The 22,722-nt window shown below is 37.0% G+C and overlaps 1 protein-coding gene across 1 annotated transcript in view; it reads right to left on the bottom strand.

The window, feature by feature from the left end:
- Positions 1 to 22,722, bottom strand: part of LOC139722504 (regulator of G-protein signaling 11-like) — a 64,590-nt gene that overhangs the window by 5,354 nt on the left and 36,514 nt on the right. Inside the window, exons 7-9 of the mRNA XM_071633793.1 lie at positions 21,753 to 21,854; positions 15,354 to 15,415; positions 3,183 to 3,296 (exon numbers count right to left, since the gene is read on the bottom strand). Coding sequence (XP_071489894.1) covers positions 3,183 to 3,296; positions 15,354 to 15,415; positions 21,753 to 21,854 — 278 coding nt within the window. The remainder of the gene's footprint in view (positions 1 to 3,182; positions 3,297 to 15,353; positions 15,416 to 21,752; positions 21,855 to 22,722) is intronic.

The raw sequence follows: 22,722 nt of genomic DNA, 5'->3' as shown, positions 1-22,722 counted from the left end.
CCTTCCCATTACCTTGTGGTTGTAGTGTTGATATTCATCTCTCCATTCTTTTAATGACAAAATGAAGAAAGAGACAAACAAAGACCAAAATACAAATGATGACTAACCATCCCAGTTAAGAGCAGCCAAGTATGTGATGCTGCATGCTGATTTTGTGATTAAATGATTTGATTTACACATGAGGGGATTAACTCTTAATGTGCCTGGCCCCAACCCCTAACGTGCCAGAGGTTTTTACCTAACGCCAGAATGTTTCGAAACTGGAGTGACAATGAAATTTAAAACCGCCATATCTCTGAAACTATTGACTGTTTTGAATTGAGTTCTACACAACATATATCAAGAAATGTTTGCTCTTTCGTGTCATGCAGTCAGTTTGCCACAATATCTATCTGAATCTGAAATATTGCAGAAATATTTGATACATCAAAAAAATTATTAGAAATTTTTGTGTAGTTTGGAAAAAAAGAGTCAGTCTTGTTTTTTCTTCAATGGAACGCTCCCTTGACTCTGTGAGAAAGTTCTAGAGCAACATTTCCTCTTTCAAATGATAACAAAATTGCCTTCTAGAATTGTATGATTCCAAAGATACTAGCAGTTTATTTTGTCTTAGCAATTTCTCTTTCTGCCTCAGTAATTCATTCCCAAATCTGAGTCCTTTAGTCCCAGATCCTGTATTTGAAACTAAAGTAATTGTCCCGGGCCCTGGAATAGTGTCTTTTGACCACCTGAGAAGGAAGAACCTGCTAATCCTCCTTTTGTCTACGCGGACCGAGGGTATACTCTATTGAAATCGGCAGGCCTTTGTCCACGCGCAATTCCTATGCTAGCGTGGGGACGATTAGTGACGTTCATCAAAACAAAAGGATGAAAGACTTGACCGACGAACGAAAGCTGACCCTCTTTGAGGGACAAAATCAAAGCAGCTTCCCGCAGGACATCGTCCAAGCGGAACAATGCGAGTGGAACCGCATAGGCAATACACGCAGAGTCAATAGCATACACACGCGTGGTTTACCTATGAGACTTTTGATCCATACACATCTCGCAGAGAGTGAGCCCGCTGCGGATTTTCCCGATGTGAAAAAAATACATCTAGCTGAAAAATTGTGTATTTACTCAAAATTTTCCAATGTAAGCATACTCATATTTTTAGTGGAAACGATGGCTATGCTAATCAGCTACTAGTACATATCATTGGCAGTTGCTTGGTGTAACACATTACGGTACCACAAGAACTTAAATGATCAATGCTTTTCTCGTTGTTCTTTGTCGCCGATCGGCGACCATGGCACGTCAGGACTGAGGTCGCTGTTCGGTGACCATGGCACGTTAAGAGTTAACATTACTCATCTAAAATGATCAAAATTCCACCAAGGCATTGGTAACCTATTTCAAGATGTGTTCATATCTACTAAAGATATCACAATATTTGCATTTATGCTCTGAGATAGTTAATCTCTATCAAGTCGGCAGAGAGAAAATTGAATGCGAATGAGTTTATAGCTTTAGCACCATCTGGGTAACAAGATGGCTGGGATTAAAGGGATAGTACAGTATTGGTGGAGATGAGAATTGGGCTTTTAACTTTTTGCGAGATACCAAGAAAACACTTATGATATAGTACAGAGCATACCATTTTAAGAGGAATTCAAAGTTTATTTGATGAAAATCGGGTTTGGAATGACTGAAACATCCAAAATCAAAGTAAAACAAAGCAATCGTAATTAAAGTGTGGGTCCCACACTTTATTAGAATTGCTCTTTTTTGGATATCTCAGCCATTTGAAAACCAATTTTCATCAAATAAACGTTGAATCCTTCTTTAAATTACATGCTCTTTCATATTTCATAAGAGGTTTCTCATCATCTCACTTAGGAATGTTCAAAACATGAACCCCCTCCTCAACCAGTACTGTACAGTCCCTTTAAGTCAATGATTCTTCAAAACTTTTCCAGATTTATTGTCACTAAGCAGGCACTGACTGACTCCTTGGGATTGTGAAAAAAAGTTTGCCTAGAATCATCTTATAACTATAACTTGGTAACATTACCATTATCCATATTATCATCTAATCTTTGTTACATTATAGACAAGCTGTTGGAAATGGACCTTGGGGCAATATATTTGAAACTACGGATACCAATCAGATATAATCAATTCTAATTCCCAATTCAATTCAATTCAAATAAAGTTTCGTTTCCAATATTACAAATTCTTTTAGATACAAGGATTACAACATTTTCATGTAATACAATATATAAACACATATTTGAAAGTGGAATAGAAAAGAGCATGTGCATAACCTATATGTAACTACTTTTTCAAAAGCATTGTGTTTTTTTTAAGAAAGGCCTATGTATTTCAATAATATAGATCAGGACGCTCATCGAACAAATAACTGAATGATATCAATTAGCACAGCATATTGCTGTATATGTATACATTTGTATGAAAAATTTTGAAATGCTGTCACAATAGAAAGAAAACGTTTATCTACAATGTCATGGACCAACTGAAAGAAGTTAAATTTACTGGGAGTCTAAAATATCATCTATGTATGAAGACGAATTCTAAACTTGGAAGTACCTCCACAACTGAAGATAAAAGTAATGTGCGTAGAGATTTCAAGATACTCTCCAGGAATTCCGTAAGGGGGGGGGGGGGCACAAAGTAAGGGAGCGTAGGGACTGAGCCTGAGCCAGGGCCGACACTGCCATTTTGAAATGGGGGGGGGGGGGGACAGTTTATAGTTTAAAAGAAAAGCTCTAAGCACAATGTTCTGGTGCCATTTCCACTGGCTGACAAGTGGGATGTGTTGGTCATTGTGCGATTTCATGCATACTTTTTTTTTTTTATTAGAAAAACATTCAAGGGGGCATGCATTCAGTATGTCCCCACTTTAATTTTTTTCTTTCTTTTACTTAAAAAACAAACAAAAACAAATTAAAGGCACCCCCATCCCGTGGATCTGCAACTGCTCTCATATCTAATATTCACTTCTAAATGGCAACGCCCATTTTCAAAACCAATGTTGCAGTGTGCAGATCTGTCAGACTCCCATTGTTTTTTTTTTCTCTAATGTCTCCACTTGTGGCCAAAAAAAGGATACTCTCACATAGAGGAGAACATTAATTTCAAACTGCCATGACAACTATCCATTATGAAATTGATTTCCTTACAGCATGATGTTGAGGGTCCACATGGTGGTGTCATCGCTGATCCACGGGTTGCTAGGCTGCGCTCCGGAGATGAATGGGTCGTGCTCAGCGAACCGCTCACACTGTTTCATTAACCTAAATGTTCACCATAGTGGGATCAAGATAGAAGAGAGATGATAGATACCGTAGTTACATCACGTACAAGTAAACACTTGGTGAATATCTTTGCAATGATTATGTGTGTCCTACATAGGCTGCAAAATGAGATGGTGGCTGTAGCTCCCACACTCCTATGCTTGTGTGTGTGTGTGTGTGTGTGTGTGTGTGTATGTTTGTTTGTGTGTGTGTGTGTGTGTTTGTGTGTGTGTGTGTGTGTCTCAAACAGCAGCATTTCTTGGCTATCAGCCTCTTGGGAGAGATGTCACTTTGTCCTCACATATTGTGCAAGGACAGATGATATTATATGATTTTTCAGTATCTCTATGACAAAAAAGAAGAACAGAAAGTCTGTCTTGTTCTTTGCAAAACCAAAACCCCAAAAACAACAAATTTCATCTGTTTTTGTGCTAGTGTGTTTTTGCTACTTTTTGTTGGCCTCCATTACTGTGAAAGTGGAAATTTTTGCGGTGTTGAAATTTTCGCGCATTTCACACAACCAGAAGCTAGCGCGAAAATAAGAGCACGTGGATATATTTGCGTGCCATATGTTCCAGTCGTTCCTAGATGTCATAGTATGCTAATTAACGAGCTCGTGTGCACAGAGCAAATCTTAACCCATTGAGGACGAGTCTCATGAATACTGTGGCAGGTGTTTATGGGAAATGTGTGTTATAGCAAAATCAGCCGTCCTCAACGGGTTAAGTACGTACAGTTTAGGAGCAGTATCAAGTGGAGAAGCCTAGATTAGAGAATAATGAGGATTGACATACACTGTAAGTCTAGCCATGTTAGATTCTACAGAGCAGATAGACAGGTTGATGTAATTACCCAGGTCGAAATTCCCATAGAAACCAGTAGAGCTAAAACCAGTAGAATTCTACTGGTTTGTACGGGTTCAGTGGAGACCGATTTTCTACTGGTTTCAATATGGAAAGTGAAATAAAACCAGTAGAAAACCAGTAGGAAATTTGTACTGGAACCAGTAGCAGACCAGTAAGAATTCTTATTGGAACCAGTAGAAACCAGTAGAAATGCTTGATTTAAACCAGTAGAATCCAGTGAAGACCAATGAAAACTCTCAATGAAACCAGTAGAAATCTCAACAAAACCAGTAGAAATCTTAACAAAACCAGTAGAAAACCAGTAGAAACCAGCAGGATTTTTTTACTGCAACCAGTAGAAATCTCAACAAAACCAGTAGAAATCTCAACAAAACCAGTAGAAATCTCAACAAAACCAGTAGAAATCTTAACAAAACCAGTAGAAAACCAGTAGAAACCAGCAGGATTTTTTTACTGGAACCAGTAGAAATCTCAACAAAACCAGTAGAAATCTCAACAAAACCAGTAGAAACCAGCATGATTTCTTACTGGAACCAGTAGAAATCTCAACAAAACCAGTAGAAATCTTAACAAAACCAGTAGAAAACCAGTAGAAACCAGCAGGATTTCTTACTGGAACCAGTAGAAACCAGCAGGATTTCTTACTGGAACCAGTAGAAACCAGCAGGATTTCTTACTGGAACCAGTAGAAACCAGCAGGATTTCTTTCTGGAACCAGTAGAAACCAGCTGAATTTCTTACTGGAACCAGTAGAAACCAGCATGATTTCCTACTGGAACCAGTAGAAACCAGCAGGATTTCTTACTGGAACCAGTAGAAACCAGCAGGATTTCTTACTGGAACCAGTAGAAACCAGCAGGATTTCTTACTGGAACCAGTAGAAACCAGCAGGATTTCTTACTGGAACCAGTAGAAACCAGTAGGAATTTCTACTGGAACCAGAAGAATGCCAGTAGATTCCTTACTGAAACCAGAAGAAACCAACAGAATACCAGTAGATGTTGTACTGGCCCCAGTAGAAACCAGAAGAAATTCCTACTGAACCAGTAACAGCATGTACCAATGCATTTGGAAGAAGAACTTGCACTTCAAGTGACTCCCATTATAACGACATCTTCAGGACCGACAGTTTTCTTTTTGTTACATTAAAATGTTGTTACAGCTCAACAATGCAAGAAAGAACATTGTAAATGTAGTACAGTTGTAAATACAGGTAATTTAAGGACCTGATTTTTTACTTTTTTGATACATTGCAAAAAAGTTTCCATAGAACCATGTCCAATATAATGGATGTGCACTAGTAGTACAAATTCTTCTTCAAATCAGCAAAAACAAACAAACAAACAAAAAACCTATTTGTAATGGTGCCACCAGACATCAACTAATGTACAGTACTAACCAATTTTCGACTGAATGAGACATACCTGAATGTTCAAAATTAAGAATGCATACATGTACACAACACATGCCACACAAATTCATGCTGCATTTGTATGCATACATTAATCAAAACATGAGACTTCTATCACACACTGTAAGTCTGGAGTAAATACAGTCTTAAGTTGAGGAAATTTTATTACAGGTCAATGGATGATAATCATATTACATGAGTACATTACATTTCAAAGTATTCATTATTCAGATTACTTTTTTTTTCACCATGTTGTTTTGCCAAGCCAAAGAATTTTTATTTCAGTTAACAAATTCGTTCAACTGATTATGTGACAGGAATTTTTGTTTTTGAAAGACAAATAAGGCCTCGACAGGTATTTGAAAAAAAAAAACATGTAAATTTGTATTACATCAAAAATACAAGGTTTACATTCCTGTCATTGAGCACTTTCCATATGCCCCATTTGTTTGTTAAAGCGATAACTTAAAGATGATTACCCTAATCATAGAAAATGTTCATCTGAAAGGATGCAAAACTCATACGTACACAAACAAACTTAATAATAAAGATATTAAACTGATGGCATGACAAACAAAACTTCACTTGACAAAACAAAATACAGCATTGGTGGTTGGCAAAGAATAGATATTCATAATTATTTAATTATGTAAAATAAACCATGCTGTCTTGCTGGCATCATCCAGGTACATACATCTACGGTACATACACAGATAACACTAACAGCATCGATCATAGATAGAGTTAAAAAAAGCGGCACCAAAATGGGATTGGATATTGTAGGTAAGAGGCAATGAGTAAAAAAAAAAAGAAGAGGAAAATAAACAAATAAACAAATTCATAGTCACATCTGAATGTAAGTTTACAGAATAGATTTCAATTACCAAAATGCTCACGCATGCTTGGCAGCTCATTTTATGTTAGTTAACAGCCTTTCAAAAACATAAGAGAACCTCATGTCAAGGACCTAAATACCACGATTCACCTGTAATTACCTGTTTGAGTGCATATCACCTTTCTTACTATATTGTAATTATACACAGCCCTGTCCCTTTGCTGCACACAGCATTTGGTTGGGCTAGTTTCTTTCTATAATAGGTCCTTGTTCTGTCAGCTGGAAAGTGGTATGCACAATCTGTGAGGTTTAATGTCTAATAGTAGTCATAGATTTTTCACAATAAGTCAAGAGTCTTCACCTGGGACCTGATAAAATCATTATCATTTGCAAACTGGCAAGTCTGCAAGTTGCAAGGTTACACTAATTTAATTTAAAAAAAAGAAAGAAAATGCATCAAACTGAACATTACCCATTTGACCATTTAAAATAAAAAAGAAAAAAATACAATGTACACCGTTGCATGATTCAATTACACAACTTTGAGCACAAACAACACAGCATGGACGCGGCAGGTTTTGCACTTCAAGCTCACACCCGTTAGTCTTTTTATCCGATAGCAAGTACAGCTATACTGTGTTATTGTCCAAGTTAGTCCTCACCTAATCCTTTGCCATCAGTACAGCGCAGGAATCTTCCCCTCCTCGACCAGCACAGCAACTCTCTTGTGCAAAATGATAAAATACTGTACATGAACTAAGTATATGCTGACTTTCTTGCAGTTTATACTTGTACCCATCATGAATGTAAAGATACACTGTAGCACAGAAGATCACCCAAGCCCAGTCATCTGGTTTTGACATACATGTACGTACGGTACTAAACTTGTACATTGTACATTACGGTACTGTTCAAGTATTTCCTCATTTAAGCTGTCACCAGTGATGGAATAACACAGGACATAGTGACACTCCTTTTCCTCCAGTCAATCTTTAAAGTACATTGTAGCTAACAAATCTCTGCACTGATGATGATGAGTCTGGCTGAATATGATGGTTCTCTCAGTTTTACATTTCTTTCGCTCACATAATTCTTTCACTAGTGTGAAAATATCTTGAAATTTTCCTGAAATGACAAGCTGACAACATACACTTTTTGTAAGAGCAAATATTTGGCCAGGCCTCCCTGGTTGGGCCCATCTGGTGCTTGTATGACGATTTCAAAATGCTGAAGGCCCAAACTCTCAGTGAGGTCATCATTCTCTGAAGAAGGCAAGGGAAGATGTAGGGCCCACTCGTGGCAGTCAAAATACCAGGTACGTGGCATAGCGGAGCTCCGCAAGTCGATCTTAGCTGGCTTCCTCTAGTCTTCATCGTCTCCTAATACCGGTACTTAAAGATAAAACAAACAGAAAGAGAACTTTGAGTAATCAATCAATTTTCAATGTTTGATGTTAAAGTGATATATTGTACTACACGTTGTACATAAATCTTGCCAAATTGAGAACATTTGTTTAAAAAATCAGCACATTTTTCTTCTTCATTGGAGATCAACATTCAACAATCATATCATTATGGTCAACTAGTGTTTCAGTTTGAACTCTTTATACATACATGTATGATTAATGTACAACATATGTTACGTTTCCACGCCTGACTCTGTCAAGGGCGTGTTATAGTTAACTTCACATATTCTGCTCAATGCACAAACCCGCCCCCACCGATTGATAAATCACTAGCACAGGGTAGACAGTGTTTCTGGCAATTCCATTTCTCTCACTTACAATGTACCGGGTAACCGGTACATACTGTATAGCCTGTATTTTACTTGGTGATTGACTAGCAAGCGGTGTTCCCTACGAACTGTTGTTATAATATACTGGCTTTTTGTACGCTTAAATGGTCACAGATTTGTCATACAATTTACACACACACATGAAAGCAAAGCTTGGCATTTTTTTCTACAACTTTGCTCACTGCATGTCCAAAATACGATTCAACATAAATCTACAAGTCAAATACATAGCTGTACATGTATTCTCAAATCATCACTATTTTGTTGGTGTCTAATGTGGCAAACAATGTTTCCATCATGGCACACAAACTGATATTGAGTGATAAAGAGCTAACTTAAATCCAACTTTGTAGTTAGCGTTAATAATACTTTAAATCTAGGCTAACAAGAGGTCTAAGGCAAAACACTCACTAACTGGCCAACACTGGTGCTCGGTTTGTCTCAGTCGGGTTCCTCATACACTTGCACTGCAGACGAGTACAGCATGGCTATGCATATCAGTGAACCTACTGCGTACTGGTGGCTGTAGCTGTTCCAGTGTCTCACAGTCCATTATCGGGCATTGTCAGTCTCCGACACGTACCACCACCACAACGGTAGTACCAGATACAGTTTGGATTCACAGTGGATTGTTTCGTCAATTTTCACGATGTCACTAGCTTGCACATTTCAAATCGTTTGAACATACATGTAGTATGGTGTACGACATTTCTGAAACATACCGTAGGGCGTACTAGTACACCGAAAAAAACGTAGCGTTCAAACGTACGGCTTCGATTCCGATCGTCACCTAGTATGATCAGCTATGGTTGAATACGGCCTGGAAGCAAACTCGACATCAAAGTCACTCTCAAATGAAATAAAACGTCAATGTTTACCGCTAACTAAACCTTAGATTCCTGAGCTCATTGAAGATTCTCATTCCGAAACACAAATGCAATCGTAAGTGGAGTTTTCTCGGTATAATTGGCTGCTGGATGACAGAGTTGAACAGATTGCGATGGGTGCGTTGATGTGTGTACGACAGCGCAGTACCGACGTACAGCTCAAATATGAATGCGGTGGCGGCCGGCCGGCCAGCCAGCCAGCGCAGGGCTGGGGAGCGGACGGCGGATTGCGCTGCCCGCCAAAAGTAGCTCGTTTGCATAACGGCTAGCTACGCGGTAGTATGACGTCATGTTGCCGTTTGAGACCCAGGGATTTATTGATGAGCATAACGAGTTTAAAGACAATTAGGTTATAACAATTACATAAGTATAATTTTATTTCAAAATATATGACATATTTTTATTTTTTTTGCAATTGTTAATATCCACATGATAACAAAATTAACAAAATTTTCCGTAAAAGTTGTTCATTGTAACGACGTTCTGTTGTTTGACAACTTCCAGTAGAATCCACCGGTTTCTATTGGTTTCTGCAGGCACTCGGTTGGTTTCTACTGGTTTGACTTGTTAGAAGTATTTTGACACACCATTTTAAACCAGTAGAATCTACTGATTTCTGTCGGTTTCTACTAGTATTACTTCACAAGTTTACAACCCTCTTCAAACCGGTAGACTCCACAGGTACTCGTTGGTTTCCGCTGGTTTGACTTGATATTTTTACATCCCATTTCAAGCCAGTGGAATCTACTGGTTTCTGTCGGTTTCTACTGGTATAACTCCACACTTCTACAACCCTCTTCAAACCAGTAGACTATCTACAGGTACCTGTTGGTTTCTACTGGTTTGACTTGTTTGTTTTTACATGTATAGGAGATGACTGGTTTGTACTGGTTACCACTGGTTTGACATGATATTTCGACACCCCATTTTAAGCTAGTGGAATCTACTGGTTTCTGTCACTTTCTACTGGTATAACTTCACACTTCTACTAATCCTCTTCTTACCAGTAGACTATCTACAGTACCTGTTGGTTTCTACTGGTTATTTGATTTTCCATGTATAGGAGATTGACTGGTTTGTACTGGTTACCACTGGTTTGACTTAATATTTTGACACCCCATTTCAAGCCAGTGGAAACTACTGGTTTCTGTCGGTTTCTACTGGTATAACTTCACACTTCTACAACCCTCTTCAAACCAGTAGACTATCTACAGGTACCTGTTGGTTTCTACTGGTTTGACTTATTTGTTTCTACATGTATAGGAGATTGACTGGTTTGTACTGGTTACCACTGGTTTGACTTAATATTTTGACACCCCATTTCAAGCCAGTGGAAACTACTGGTTTCTGTCGGTTCCTACTGGTATAACTTCACACTTCTACAACCCTCTTCAAACCAGTAGACTATCTACAGGTACCTGTTGGTTTCTACTGGTTTGACTTATTTGTTTTTCCATGTATAGGAGATTGACTGGTTTGTACTGGTTACCACTGGTTTGACTTAATATTTTGACACCCCATTTCAAGCCAGTGGAATCTACTGGTTTCTGTCGGTTTCTACTGGTATAACTTCACACTTCTACAACCCTCTTCAAACCAGTAGACTATCTACAGGTACCTGTTGGTTTCTACTGGTTTGACTTATTTGTTTTACATGTATAGGAGATTGACTGGTTTGTACTGGTTTCCGCTGGTTTCACTTGATATTTTGACACCCCACTTTAAAGCCAGTGGATTCTACTGGTTTTTGTCGGTTTCTACTGGTATAACTTCACACTTCTACAACCCTCTTCAAACCAGTAGACTTCTACAGGTACCTGTTGGTTTCTACTGGTTTGACTTATTTGTTTCTACATGTATAGGAGATTGACTGGTTTGTACTGGTTACCACTGGTTTGACTTGATATTTCGACACCCCCATTTTAAGCCAGTAGAATATTCTGGTTTCTATTGGTTTATGCTGGTATTACTTCATCACAATTGTATGACCCTCTTCCAGCCATTACTACTGGTACCTGTTGGTTTCTACTGGTTTGATTTAATTCTTGTTTATACATGCAGAAAAGTGACTGGTCTGTACTGGTTCATACTGGTTTTCCCTTCTTTTAAAGCCATCTTCAAACCAGTAGGCTGCACGGGTACCTGTTGGTTTTTACTGGTTAACAAGTAATGTCTTAACATGCATAAAAAAAATGCTGGTTTGTATTGGTTTCTACTGGTCTGACTTGTCTTTTTTCAACCCAGTTTTGAAACCAGTCGACTCTTCTGGTTTGTACTGTTCTCTACAGGTTTCCCTCTCCACTTGAAACCATTAAACAGTACTGATTTCTTCTGGATTCTACTGGTCTAACTTTGAATTTAACACTCCATTTGAAAACCAGTAGACTCTACTGGTTTTTATTGGTTTGTTCTGGTCTTTTGACCAGTTGAATCTAATGGTCTCTATGGGAATCCTACTGGAACCCTCTGGAAATTCCCATAGAAACCACTCAAATCCGGAAACCATTAGAAACCAGTAGAAGGTCTCTACTGGTTTCTACTGGTTTCTATGGGAATTTCGACCTGGGTAACCCAAGTCAGTGCCATATATAAAGAGAATCTGACCAACTCAGTGATCGGCTCATGAGTTTTGAAGCCTGTGATTGGTCAAGACTGGTCCCATGATCTTCATGGAGCCATGTCATTACCAAAGTGCGCTCATACACAGTGCCCATTGTTAACTAAACTCCTTATTTCACTTGCTTTCATTATGTCTGAGCATACGCGCCATTAACCTTCCAACGCATAATACACACGGTAACAACATGGCATCCAATTTAGCAGTTGGCCAGACTCTCTTTATATTCCGCACTGACCCATGTCAACAGCGACAGCCAACAAAGAAACCGCATTATTGACAGGATATTCTAAGTATTGATAGAGGTGAGGCTCAATATCCACAATTTGCATATTGAAGGCTGCCCTCAGTGTCCATCGCAGAAGATACCAGAGCACTCACAATGCTCTGGGGTAATCAATAATTGAATAAATGAAGCCAAATTCACACAATTCACTCTCACTTGGTATTTTCTGTTCGCTACATGCTCTATCAGATTTTCTATATAATAATAACAGTAAGGTATAGTAGCACAGCTACTATTGTATGATATACTCTACTGCAACGTACGCTACATGAGATTCCTGTCGGCATGACTCTTTATTCTTAAATCATATATACTCAATACATCTAGAAGTATATAAAAACAAAAACACCTTATTAAAGTTGATTCATTACAAAAACGTACTACAGAGATAGAGGATACTGTAAAACATGATATATTCGCGGCATGAAATTTTCGCGAATTGGAGCCGACAGCCCTTTTCGTGGCATGAAATTTTCGCGAATTGCCACTGGTGTTCAATGCACGTAGTGTGACAGAAACTTTCGAGTGCATTTTAATTTCGCGAATTTTGGCGGCTCGCGAAATTCGCGAAATTAAAATGCACGCAAAAATTTCTCGTTTTACAGTACTGGAACCCCCTTATCATGTTGTGGACAGAAAGAATATGTTTGAAAAATTTGTTACATATATATTTGATAAAAGTCTTGACAGAAAGAAATGTAGAAAAGATAACAGTAAGAGAGAGAGAGAGAGAAAGATGGAGAGAAGGATGAGTTCTTAGGTGGATAGATAGGAGAAAATAATGACATTCTATCCAGGGTAGCCTCTTTGGTGGTAGATTTGTTTTTCCATTATTACCCCCACTATAATGCCGGGTAAGCTTCTTCACACCTGTGCTAATAAGTGAGGGACATACATTGTGGTGTGGATGTAGGCACCAGATGCAGGATTGAGAACCGGGATTTCCCTTCCACAATTTACAGTATCATCTATCAGACTACAATGATCCTATAAAGATTTCTACATCTCAAAGAAGAGAAAAGGGTTGTTCAAATCTGAATTTAAAACAAGCTCTACCAATAATACACCTTGGACTTCAAAGAAAAGTAAAAAGGACATCATGATAAGGCTGCAAAAAAGTTGAAGCCTGAAAAAGGAGTAATAAATAAGCAGCTTAAATTCAATTCAATTCAATTCAATTCAATTCATTTTCCCAGTATAAAACAGAACAAAAAGCATCCACAAATGTACACATTACAATCAGACACAAGTGTCAAATATGAACCCATGGATAAAAGCACAATATTATGATTAATAACTGCAATAAAACAGCAGGAAAGGATGCGAGACTATCCCTGTGTGTAGGCTGACCCATCCACATATAGATGTGCATACATACAAACAAAGATGGGAGAGTGACTTCAAGAGCAAGGTAGAAAATATGACTTCCTTTAATAGAAAATAGCAAATACACCACACGCTAAGCACAGATTGAGACAAGGACCAACATATGAGAGATGTACATTTTATCTCCCTATGCTTGGCTTAAAGCCCCTTGCCAACCATTTGCAGTTGGAAAAAAAAAGTTTTAGTGCTTCAAACAGTTCTAAAATGTGAGTTAGGGATAAAAATAACTAACATGAAAATGTTAATCACTATAATTAATGTTAAGTATTGTTAAATATACAAAATGTCGAACAATTTTTTTGACGAAAACCATTTCTAGAATAAACTATCACCATGCCAGTTTATTGAGAAAATTAGCAATATCTTCTTACATTTGTAGCTTTATTGCACAATTTTTGTATGGTATGGTGCTTTGTGATACAAATGAACTGTAAAACCATCAAATGTGATAATTCAAACATCACTTCTCCCATTGTTGAATAGTGGCTTTAAATAGTGGCTTTAAGATCAAATAAATCAAAACACCTCCAACTCGAGTAAGATATCAAAGGTGGCCTCACTGGAAGATTTGAAAGCTCAGACTGAGATAAGAAGATTGCATACCAACAAGGTTTGCCAGATTGCATCATGGCCATTTTATACCAATCATTGGAGAACGAGTTCAGAGAGGCAGAAGTTTTATTTCATTTCAGGGATAGTCAGATCAGTCATCTTAAAGAATATAAAAACAGAGAATGTGCCCAGTTCTTTGACCCTGAAGGACCTGAAAAACATCCAACTCAATTACCATGGTTACTCAATTACTCCTTGCTCAATGAATGACGCGACAAACGCGACAAAACGATGTGATTTACGCATTTTGTATCGTCATTCAAAAATTACCATATGAGTTCGCATTCATTCCTGGAACACAGGAGAGTTCAGACAAAATCTGTCATGTCACATCCTCTAGTAGAGATTTGAACATAATAAATGTCAAAATTGAAACCATACAGGTTATGATGCGATTGTCTGACATCCATCACCCGAGTAAATAGCCATGAGCTGGTGTGTCACCTCCAAAAGCTCAAAATAACATCAACTGAGGTGAAAAGATGTACACCTATAAGGAATCTTAGATCTTCATGGACAAAATGGACTCTTTTCCAACAAATACATGCCTTTGGTCACAAGGAAAGTCTAAGAGTTGCCAAGAAAATTAGGAGCTTACTAATTGTGACATATCCATTATCATTAGGAACACTAGCTTAAAAACGCCTTTGATAACTTCACCTAGTCATCCTACTACATCACCTACTTAAAGGGAATCACCTACTTAAAGGGATGGTATAGTATTAGTGGAGGTTGGGATTAGGCTTTTAAGTTTATGTGAGATACCAAGAAACCACTTGTGAAATAGTATAGAGCATACCATTCTAAGAGGACTTCATGAGTTTATTTGATAAAGATTGGTTTTGGAATGGCTGAGACATCCGAAAACAAAGTAAAGCAAAGCGATCGTAATAAAAAGTACAGTACATGTAGTTCCCATCTTTTCTCAAGATTGCCCTGTTTTGGATATCTCGGCCATTTCAAAACCAATTTTCATCAAATAGATGTTGAATTCCTCTTGGAATTACATTCTCTTTCACATTTCATAAGAGGTCTCACCTTATGTCAACAAAAATGCTGAAGTTAGGTCTCAACCAAAACTATACAATCCCTTTAAATTCTTCTAGAGCATTACCACAGCAGATCAGAGAAGCTGCTATGTGGCAATATATTTTCTTGTCTCTATTTTTCAGTCATGACCTGCTGACAGAAATGCTAATGACTGGATATGATTTATTAAGGATTTGGGATAGGAAGGTTGATGTGACCTCAAAAAGGCCAATACTGGTAATCCATGAATATATTTTGAGATACACAAATTTATAATGAAATTATCATACTGTCCTCTGCTCGTCATCTCTCCAGTAGAAATATTTTTACTTACATGTCTATTGCCTTGGACGTCTTAATGGTCATCTTGGAGAGGCGGTTTTGCAGGAAGGTGACCTTGGGAAGACAAAACAAAATGAAGTCTCTTTGGCATTTGAAAATGTAAAGAGAATATAACATATTCTCATATTTCTTAGTACAGTGGAAAGGCAACTGACTTACCTCTTTCAGAAAGCAGGGGAAACGACATTACCCATAACATATGTCAAGTCAAAAGAATTGGTACTATTCTTGAAAAAAAAAAAAATTATGGAATTCTCTTTCTTTTTTATACCCCTGCTCTGCGGTGATGTCACAAACTGTTACAGTCTTCTCATCCTGCAATATGGCAGCCCCCAAAATTGTACAATTCTTAACTTTTGAAAGGATCATCCAATATATTCCTCAAACTTCAATGACGTGTACTACTAATATCACTTGAAGAGTATGTTTGCAAAAACCGATAAGTCCATATTTGCCAAATGGAGATATTTGCGATTAAAGGTCAAGAAAAATTGAGAGAATAATAAGAAAATATTTGCTTCTTTTGACCATAACTTCAAAAATGTACCTTTATATGTAATGACCAACATATCATTTAAAAGGTATTATTTTGTACTTTATGATAGAGACCGTTCTTCAAAATCTTCAAAAATGGACCTATCGGTTATTGTGAACAAACTCTTCACTTCATTCCCTCAATCCAAATATATAATGGGTTTTGTTCTCCTTTCATTCTCCTATAATTCCATCACTTGCACCATCAATGATCAGCATTGCCATGGTTACACATGCTTTCATCAAATGTCATACTTTTCTCCCTCAATTGTTGCAATCTTAGCCAATCATTAACATTGTGCAGACCCAAGTGAATCCTTCATTACTATTGGGCCCCATTGTTCAAATCAGAATACAGCCGTGTGTACGAGACATGATTACACTGAATTTCATTCTGTTATTTCCTAAGTACTTTTCTATAGAGGGCCTTTTTAAAAAATGATAAATTCATTGATTCTGAGGAAGTTCCTATAATTATGCAAGATCAGATTGACACTCAATCACTGCTTGATTAAAATTCCAGTGAGTATAGAACAGTCTTCCAAGCATACACACATGCCATCATATTCCTTTTATCTTTATCTCCTCCTCCTCTCTCTCTCCCAAGTTATACTCTCTTTTTATCATTCTATTTCTCTCCAAATATATCTCTTCTCTTTCACTTTAACTTTCACTATCACAATCTATCTTTCCTTCCTTCTATCTCTCGTGCTTTTCTTTTGTTTGCTAGCTCTTTACTAATCATCTCCATCCTTTTATTATCTCTTTCATCAATGCATATTATATATTTCTCTCTTCTGTTGTCTATAATCTGTTCACTATACCTCTGTTTCTCTTTCATTCAACCATTCATCTTTTTTATCTCTTCCCTGTTTCTGCATCTCTTTCACTCTTACTCTGTTCTCATACTGACTCTTTTTAACACTGTTCCATTTCTGTTGTATTGACAGGTTTTCAAGACAGCTCACCATGGATAAGTGTGCAATTTTATGTGCTTTTATCAATATGTCTCATTATGCAAGTTATTTACAGCCCTTTGTGAATTGACTAATGGAATTTTGATTTATGTAAAGCATATCACATTGTATGTGTGCCCACATAGGCAGCTTTTCCCGGAAATTCCCCCCCCCCCCCATCCCGTCTATCTTCTGCTTCTTTCCCTCTATCTTTTCTATTTTCCTTCCTGGGCACACATGGACTGTGATTTACATTTACATTATGCAGCATTCATTGCTGCACTCTGCTATTTTATTGGAATGATCACGGAATGTTTTCGCATAAGTGTGCATGCATATTTGCATAACAACACTGTATTACAATGTGTGCCCAAAGAGGCAGCTGTTCTATGGAACCCTCTCCATCCTTTTCCACCTCTATTCTTTTCTTCTTATTCCTGCTCTTCTTGGGCACACATGTGACATGTGATCCCTGGGTTCTGTATAATGTACATTATGTACATCACACATGTTTCATTCCCAACATGTTTTTAGGGTCTGTGCAATTGTGTATTTATGACTTTTGCATTTCTGATATACATTTGCCATAGTCAGACGTCAGCATGTTTAAAAGATTCAATGCATCAATAGTATATTGTAATGTTCTATTTTTATAGTCTCAAACATACCTCTTCATTTCATTAGTATTTCAGTTTAATTAGTTACGATATATAGTTTGATGTATCGAATTGTTAATTAATTATTAGTCTTTTTTTCATATATGTGATCTGTTTGTTATTCTTGTCGTGTAATGCTCTGTTATCTTGCCAGTGGAGGAAGATTTTCTGTATTTTTTTAAATCAGACAATAAATGATTGAATTGAATTGAATTGAAATGAATTATCTTACTGTAAAGCAAGAATATTTGCGGCATAAAATTTTCTCAAATTGGAGCTAATGGCCTTTTTTGCAGCACAGCATTTTTTGCAAAACAAGAACCTTCAAATGCATTTCAATTTCACGACTCTTGGCTGCTGTGAAATTTGCAAAATTAAAATGCACACAAAATTGCTGGTTTTACAGTAATTTAACTCGCCATGCTGCAGTGCTTCACCTTCTCCTCTCTCTCTCTCTCTCTCTCTCTCTCTCTCTCTCTCTCTCTGTGGAATAAACTATACTCTCTTTACAATTCTTACTATGAACACACTATTGCATCTATCCCTCAGTGAGCAGAATAATGCAAAATTAATCATACTGAGTCTGCAGTGAAATCTGTAGGCCAGCAAAAGGCTTTCGTAACAATGTCATCACGCGCAGGGCAAGAGGACATCACGTGGGCAGAGGAGAAAAAAAAAACTCTGAAAGTCACGCAGGGACAGGCCTATAATAATTTAACATAAAATGGTAACATAAAGCTGAGAGAGAGAGAGAGAGAGAGAGCAAGCATGCAGGAGAAAGATAGAAATAGAAAGAGAAAGAAACTGAAAAAGGGAAAGAAAAAGAGAGAGCAAAAAATCAGAATGAGTCAGAAGAAATAACAAAAGGACTGATCAGAAGAATTTCAAGCTGTGGGAGAATTTTTCACTCATTTCATAACTCCATGATTTGGAAAAAGAGCACAATGATCCTATTAAGAATAAGTCCTTTCTTCACCCAATGTGAATACCATGTACCTGGATAAATCAGTGTAGCAACCCTGTATCACACACACACACACACACACACACACACACACACACACATCAAATGTGTCCCACCTGCACACAAATGTACATTATGCGTCTAACGCTGAAATTTGCTAACTTGCCAAGATCGCACAAACTGTGCACTGAGATGAATGAAGTCAGTAGATGTAAGATTGATGAAATCACATGTGTCATAGATAGATTTGAACTCCAGGCCCAGAAGTACCTGGGCAGCAAGGATTTGAGGTAATGGACTGATTAGCATTTTATAGCATAAACAGCAAATGTGCCTGGGCATAGAACACATCTTGGGTATTGGGCAGGGGGGAAAATAATCCCTGAATTTAGCTGGCTGATCCATTTCACAGTAAACTTCTGCCATTAGGTGATCCTTTGTGAAATCATTTGCACATAATAGAGACAATAGTCTGATTTCTCCTAATTTCTTGCATCAGGACACCTTCCCCATAATCTCTTGTAAATTATTAATGGGTCTCCACAGATGCTGATTGATCCAACCATTTTTCTTCCAATGTATTTGCTTAAAGACAATAAGTCACTTTGTCATTTTGGTGATAAGGCTCTACCACTGTATAGCACATACATTGTATTTAGTGAGTCTAATCATTCACAAGTCAGGATTCCCAATCAACAATTTTGCAAGTTGTTGCGATTGGGGAGTAGAGTTCTGAATGGAGAAATGTATGCGTGCACATCACATTCATTTTGGTGTCATCAGAGTTTACATTTTTGCATGTTTTTAAATTTGCAAATAGCACCCAACTCAGGAAATTCACGAAAATAAAAACCTAAGAAAAGAAAATTGTGCATACAGTCAAAAACACATTACATGGAGGTGTTTGAATTACTGTAAAAGTGAATATTTTCACGCGATTAATTTTTCGCACTCGGGTAAGAAGAGTTTTGCATGTTTTTAATTCTGCGAAATCAAGACATTGACTACTGGAACATATGGCAAGGAAAGATATTCACATGCTTTTATTTTTGCACCAGCTTCTGGTTGTGTGAAACGCACAAAAATTTTGACACCGCAAAAATTTCCATTTTTACAGTAGGTTACTCTACATGCATTCCGAAATATTCTCATCTCTTCTACTCAAATTATCTCTTCCACTTACTCTAGCGACATTGTGTTTTCTCCCACTATTAAACCCTTTTCTTTCAACATTTCTCACACCAAATTTACCAGTTCCAGTTCAGAGACTTATATCATCGTTCCAGATGGTTAAAAATCTATGTACACAGACACACACAGACACACAGACACACGTAGTATATATATATATATATATATATATATATATATATATATATATATATATATATATATATATATATAAATATATATATATAAATATATATATATATATATATGTATATATATATATATAGACAAACAGATAGATAGATATATATTGATAGATAGATATATAGATAAATATATAGATATATAGATAGAGATAGATAGATAGGTAGATAGATAGATATATAGATAGATATACAAGTACCTGTAGATAGACATATTAGATAGATAGATAGATAGATAGATAGATAGATAGATAGAATAGATAGACAGATAGACAGACAGATATTGATAGTTAGATATACAAGTACCTGTAGATAGATAGATAGATAGATATATAGATGGATAGATAAATAGCTAGATAGATAGATAGATAGATAGATAGATAGATAGAGATAAATAGATAGATAGATAGACAGACAGATAGACAGATAGGTAGATAGATAGACAGGATATACAAGTACCTGTAGATATATATATATATATATATATATATATAGATAGATAGATAGATAGATAGATAGATAGATAGATAGAACATATTCTACACAGACTCTGTAATTATCTACAATGCCAATTACTTTACTATAGCTGAAGTATATCACAGTTTGGATTTGTTTGGAAATGTAATAGTTTAAGACTAGAAATGTCGCGATGGCAACTGATGCCTCTGCCATAATGCATGATTCTCCCAATAGGCGTATAGTACAATGTCTTCACAATGTGTGATCCATGACATTTTCACATAACTGGCAAAATATTGAAATGACAGGTTTGTCAGAAATGTCTTGAACTGGGTTTGCCATAATTTTCTAAGAGTGCAGGTATACATATTTGGGGAATTTTGGGGAAGTTTATGCAATGAATAATTTCAAAGGTACGAAGAAAGAGTGTGATAACGGTACAATATAATTTTTTTTTGGGGGGGGGGGCATTGAAACCTGGCCTTTGACCCTTAACCTTTGACCTTTGACCTTCTGGCTGGAAATTTCCTGGAGAATCTCCATTAGGTAATGCATGTACTAAGTTTTGAAATAATGCAAGCATTGCATATACTAGTATATGAGGGAAATAGTAAAATTTTGAGGAGTTGAACTTGACCCCTGACCACTGACTATTGACCTATGACCCCTAAATTCTTTAGAGAATCCCTGCCAGACAGTACATGCGTATGTACCAAGTTCCATGAAAATACATTGAACCATTTGCGAGAAAAGTGATGTTGAAACATTTTCACCTAACCTTTGACCTTATGACATGAAACTCTCTTTGGAGAATCTTTACGCAGTAGTACATTTCCACACCAAGTTTCAAGAAAATACCTTCGGGCATTGCATAGAGAAGCGGGAAATTGCAACATTTGTAGAATTTGACCTTGACCTTTTGACCTTTGACCTCTTGCCAATGTCACTAAAATCTACTCAACTAATTGTCCCATCATACATCATCCTTGGACCAAGTTTGGTGAAAGCTGCTTCATCCAGTTTTGAGTTTTCACGTAAACAGATAAATGTTAGGATTTGACCTTGATCTTTGACCTTTGACCTCTGTCCGATTTCACTGAAAAACTAATCAAGTAATTGTCCCATCATACATCATCCTCCAACAAAGTTTGGTGAAATTTGCTCCATCCAGTCTTGAGTTATCGCGTAAATGGATACAATTTGATGATTTGACCTTGACCTTTGACCTTTGACCTTCAGCCGATTTCACCCAAAATCTAATCAACTAATTGCCTCATCATACTTCATACTTGGACCAAGTCTGGTAAAATTCCAGTAAATATTACTCAAGTTATCGCGTAAACGAAAGCGGACGGACGTACGGACGTACGGACAACCCGAAAACATAATGCCTTCGGCACCACTTCATGGCGGAGGCATAAAAAACAAATTCTAAGCAAAAAGTCTTACTTGTTTCCGGGATTCTTCAGCGGACGGCTTCTTTGTTCGGACCGGCTGCGAACTCTTACATGTTCTCCTGATGTCCGTTTCAAGGCAGTTAGTTTGACCGGGCTTTTGGAGAAATAGCACCAGTAGGAAATTTGGTAAATCAAATGTTTGCATTGCATGTGTGGTTCATGTTGAAAGCCAATCAGATCAACAACATGGAAATGAGAGAAAAAATGCATTTAGAAAGATATCTAAATATGTGTTTCATTGTTTGCACCTTTCCTCATAGCATTTCCTCTAATTGTGATGTAATTTGACTGCAGTCTTTTTGCTGATGTATTTCTTTGTTTTGCTTACACTCTATGCTCATCATGAATGATGACAAAAATGCTAGTGATTAGAAACATTATGATTATAACATTTGAAAAAAAAGCAAACTTCAAAGCAATAATAACTACAATAAATTCACTACATCATTCTCGTCACCAAACTTCTACCACTCATTATTGTTATCGTTATTTCGAAAACAAAATTATGTCATGGACCCATCATTATCATAATCCCTTGATAACTTTACAATCATGAAATCATTAATGGTAACCAGTCCAGATTTAACAAAGTCACATCAACTATTCATTCCATGATTATGAGAGCAATATCACAATTACTGCAGTTTGACCCTTTATGTGCCCAGACACATAGCTCGACTTGTCACACTTTCCTCCACCTGACTGTAAGTTACTGTACCAGTTATTTTCACACACAGATATTTTTGCAAATGACACTGAGGCTATCATAAGTGCATTATTATCCTAGCATATGGTGACATTTTTGCATATTGTAAAATTTACTGTCCAACAGTGATTCACGAAAATAATAGCTTTTACAATTTGCCTCAGTCTAACAGAAAGGTCATGGTGGCACAATAGGGTTCAGAGGTGTTAGGTATAGTCTCTGTTAATTCATTGACAATTAGTTTCCAGACATATGT

Source organism: Diadema antillarum, unplaced genomic scaffold, assembly GCF_040938485.1.
Source record: "Diadema antillarum isolate AM-2024a unplaced genomic scaffold, OU_Dant_1.0 scf00000166, whole genome shotgun sequence".
NCBI lineage: Eukaryota > Metazoa > Echinodermata > Echinoidea > Diadematoida > Diadematidae > Diadema > Diadema antillarum.
This window is presented reverse-complemented; position numbering and strand designations above follow the sequence as displayed.